The sequence below is a fragment of the Leucopleurus acutus genome, assembly GCF_964270905.1.
Source record: "Leucopleurus acutus genome assembly, chromosome: X".
Classification (NCBI taxonomy): Eukaryota; Metazoa; Chordata; class Mammalia; order Artiodactyla; family Delphinidae; genus Leucopleurus; species Leucopleurus acutus.
Window position 1 is genome coordinate 61,057,367 of NC_139148.1, and position 3,670 is coordinate 61,061,036.

The window sequence follows — 3,670 nt, forward strand, 5'->3', positions numbered from 1 at the left end:
TTCCCAAATGGCTCCAGCCGCAGTGCTCTGAACATGTGCTGCACATTTGCCTCGTGGCATAGACTGCTTGGTATTGTCACCTATACATTTTCCTTGCTGGCCTAAGCTTCTGTAGTGCAGGGACTATGTCTTATTTATGTCTGAAGGCCCCTTCCCCAAATTATGCCTAGACAGTGTCTAGCCAGCGGGTTGGCTAACTGCCTACCCTGCACCCATGTCCCTGGGTGCTTCCCTGTGAGGGACAGGTGTGCCCAGGAGGGCAGAGAGGAGGGGAGACAGAGACAGAGGCAGCATTGTTTGGCACAGACCCAGGGCCAGACAAGGAGAAGCAGGAAGTGCATCCCCAGAGCCTGGGCAGGGCTGGCTGCAATGATGCACTAACACACCCTGGTCCTGATTAGCTTGTTTATTGAAAAGTTTGAAGCAGAGTTTTAGACATAAAAATCAAAGTGAGCAAACACAGAGGTCTCGGGAACCACAGCCATAGTCACTGCGGAACAGGAGGCCCGGCCAAGGCCGCTGCCATTATGCTGTTTGCCTCATGCTCCCTGCATACGGGGAAGGCTGAGGCCTAGTTACTGAATTAGGAGGGTGGTGGGGTTCCGAGCGGCCAAGGTAAGAAGGGCCTGAAGGCAGCCACCTCTGAAGCGGCGGGATGGGGGCTGTGCAGCTAAGGAGCAGTGATGGGGCAGCCCCCAGAGCCAGGAGGGCGGCTCCCTGGGAGACCCGGCAGTACCAGGGCCATCGGGGACTCCAAGGAGTGTGTGTCTGGGGAGTGAGCGAGGGAGGAGCCTGGAATGGGGGAGTTGGGCTGCGTGGGAAAGGGGGATCCCCCATCCCAAGCCTCACAAGCCTGAGTAGGAGGCCTCTGTGGTCTCAGACCAGGATGAATCCCGGCGGGAAGCCGGAGGCTGCCGCTGGTGGCCCCTCTGGTTGGGGCAGCCCAGGCGCATGAGTAGCATCCACATCCGCTCTCGGAACTTGACACCCACAAAGGCATAGAGCAGAGGGTTGAGGCAGCAGTGCATGTAGCCCATGCCCGATGTGACCGACTTGGCCACGTCCACACTGCTTTCTCGGCCACAGTTGCGGGCCACGGCCCCCAGCTCCATGAGGGTGTCCACCAGCACCACCAGGTGGTAGGGGGTCCAGCAGAGGGCAAAGGCCACCACCACCACCACCACCAGCCTCATGGCTCTGAGCCGCCGCTGGCCCCTGGAGACCAGCAGCACAGCCAGGATGCGGGCATAGCAATAGGCCATGACCAGCAGCGGCAGCAGGAAACCAGCGACCAGCTGCAGAATGCGCAGGGCCGTGCGGCCCACCTGCGGGAAGCTGTACTGGCAGTGGGTGGCGTTGAGGCGCTTGTCGTGGTGGGCGGACAGGAAGATGAAGTCCGGGAGTGCAAAGAGCAGACAGAGCCCCCAGACCGCCACACAGGTGATGGCCACGCGGGTCGGGGGACCCCGGCGGTAGAGCTGGGTGGCGTGCACGATGCTCAGGTACCGATCGAAGCTGATGCAGGCCAGCAGGAGGGCCCCTGCGTAGAAGTTGATGTTGAAGAGGGCACCCGCCACTTTGCAGAGGCCAGAGCCGAAGACCCACTCGACGGCTGCGTCCACCGCCCAGAGCGGGAGCGTCAGCACCAGCAGTGCGTCAGCCACGGCCAAGTGCAGCAGGAAGGTGTCGGTGCTGCTCAGGACCGCCCGCTGGCTCAGCAGCACAGCCGCCACGGCGCCATTGCCCAGCAGCCCCAGCATGAAGAGGAGGCTGTAGAGGACGGGCAGGAAGGCCCGGTCGAAGTTGAGGCTGAAGTCCTGCGGGCAGGGTGGGGAGGCACAGCAGGGATCACTGTCGTTTTCTCCGTAGTCATAGGAAGAGTTTTCCAGGAGGAAGTCAAGCTCCGAGACTTGGAACTCTTGGCGTTCACTCATCTGTGGAGGGAGGGAGGGCACAGAGCCTGTGAAGGCCTTAAAAGTCACTCCTTCGATTAGGCATTTGAGATTAACAGATACACACTACGACATGTAAAATAGATAAACAGCAAGGGCCTATTGTAGGGCACAGGGAACTATATTCAATATCTTGTAGGTTATCTATAATGGAAAAGAATCTGAAAAAGAATAGATATATATGTAAGCATAACTGAATCACTTTGCTGTACACCTGAAACATTGTAAATCAACTATACTTCAATTAAAAAACATCACTCCTTCAAGATTTAGTCTGAGGAGGCTTTCTCGAAGCAACTCCTCTGTAAGGCAGGCCCGGAGGCCTGGGCTGTACCCTGTAACTGTCCTGCCTTTCTTCTTAAACCACGCCCTCTGAGCTCCAGGTGCCCGGCCTGGGTGCTGGGCTGGTAACTTCCCTTCTCGAAGGCTGCTTCTCTCTCTCCCTTCTGGGTCATCCCATCGGCCCAGGGACTGTGGACTGGAGGGAGAGCTTCCATCTTGTGCCCAGAGCCCTCCCGGCCCCCTCTCCTCTCTCCTTGCCCTTCCTTCATGGCTTATGGTCCTCAGTGTCCTGGCCACGCCTAGTTCCACCACCTTCGTCCCCTGGCGCCTATTCGCCATCCCCTCTCCTAGTCACTGGCCCTCCACTTCCCTCCTCAGCCCTTGTCTGGGGACTCCAACTTCCTGCCCCCCACCCCATGGGGCCCCTCTACAAATCACTGCAGCCCCCAAACACATGCTTTCTGCCCCTGTCCTTCCCCTCCCCTACACTGAAGCCTGCCACCCGCCGGGGACTTGCCCAGCAAGCTCTATTAGAAACATTCCTTACCCCCTTCCCCTGCAAACCACCCCATAGCTGAGGGCCTCCCAGGGGCCAATTCAGTCCTGCATGGAAGATCAAAGTTCCAAGTCAGAGCTGAAGTGGAGCCTTGGGGACCGTGAGGGGTGAGCCTCAACCTCATGCGTTTCGCAGATGAGGCACCAAAGCCAGAAAGGGGAGGGGTCTCGCCTGTGGTCATTCACAAGTCCGTGGCCAAGGTGCTTTCCCAATTCCCGGTCCAGAGTGCTCCTTCTACACAACCCCTGCATTCTCTACCTATTCACCCAACCCTCTGGTGGCCCTGGCTTGTGGGCCAGTCCTGACGTTCCCCTAGTGTCCTAGGCTCTCCACTTGGAGCTGTGGTCTGGCCTGGCTGGACAGCGGCACTTACCTCGGGGACCATGGCTGGGCTGGTACTCTGGCTGCCTGGCCGTGTGCTGCCTGCCCCTCTGCTTTGGTGCTTGTGGTCGGGAACCTGCGCTACACAGAGGAAGTCAGGGTTTCACGCGGTTCTCGGCAGCAACCTCTTCCAAGGGGTGATCTATACCAGAACTCCCTAGACCCAAGGCCACGGGGTTCCTACCCCAACATCCCGCTGGCCCAGCGAAGCTGCTCTGGGAGTTGAACACAAGCCTGGGACCAGAAAGCCTGGGGCCGAGGGAAGGGCAGGAGCAGGTGCTTTGAGGGGAGAGGTCTGAAGGAGAAGCAGGGCAGCTGGCAAGGGCAGGGGTAAGAACTGCTGCTCATCCGTCCTGGGCTGGAGTTGCTCTCACACGATTGTGGACTGGATAGCTAAACGTGTTAACTCTATAAAGGAGATGAACCTTCTTAAAAAATGAAAATATTTGAAAGCAATCCATCACACTAATTCTAGTCCTTTACTATTGCCCCTCCCTGC

At 58.3% G+C, this 3,670-nt stretch overlaps 1 protein-coding gene across 1 annotated transcript; it reads right to left on the reverse strand.

Moving 5' to 3' along the window:
* Positions 1–845: 845 nt before the first annotated feature.
* On the reverse strand, positions 846–1,934 carry CXCR3 (C-X-C motif chemokine receptor 3; the record flags this gene model as incomplete). The annotated part of the gene is made up of 1 exon (XM_082864676.1): positions 846–1,934. One exon carries the CDS (start codon positions 1,932–1,934, stop codon positions 846–848), a length of 1,089 nt encoding a protein of 362 aa, XP_082720802.1.
* Positions 1,935–3,670: the final 1,736 nt, after the last annotated feature.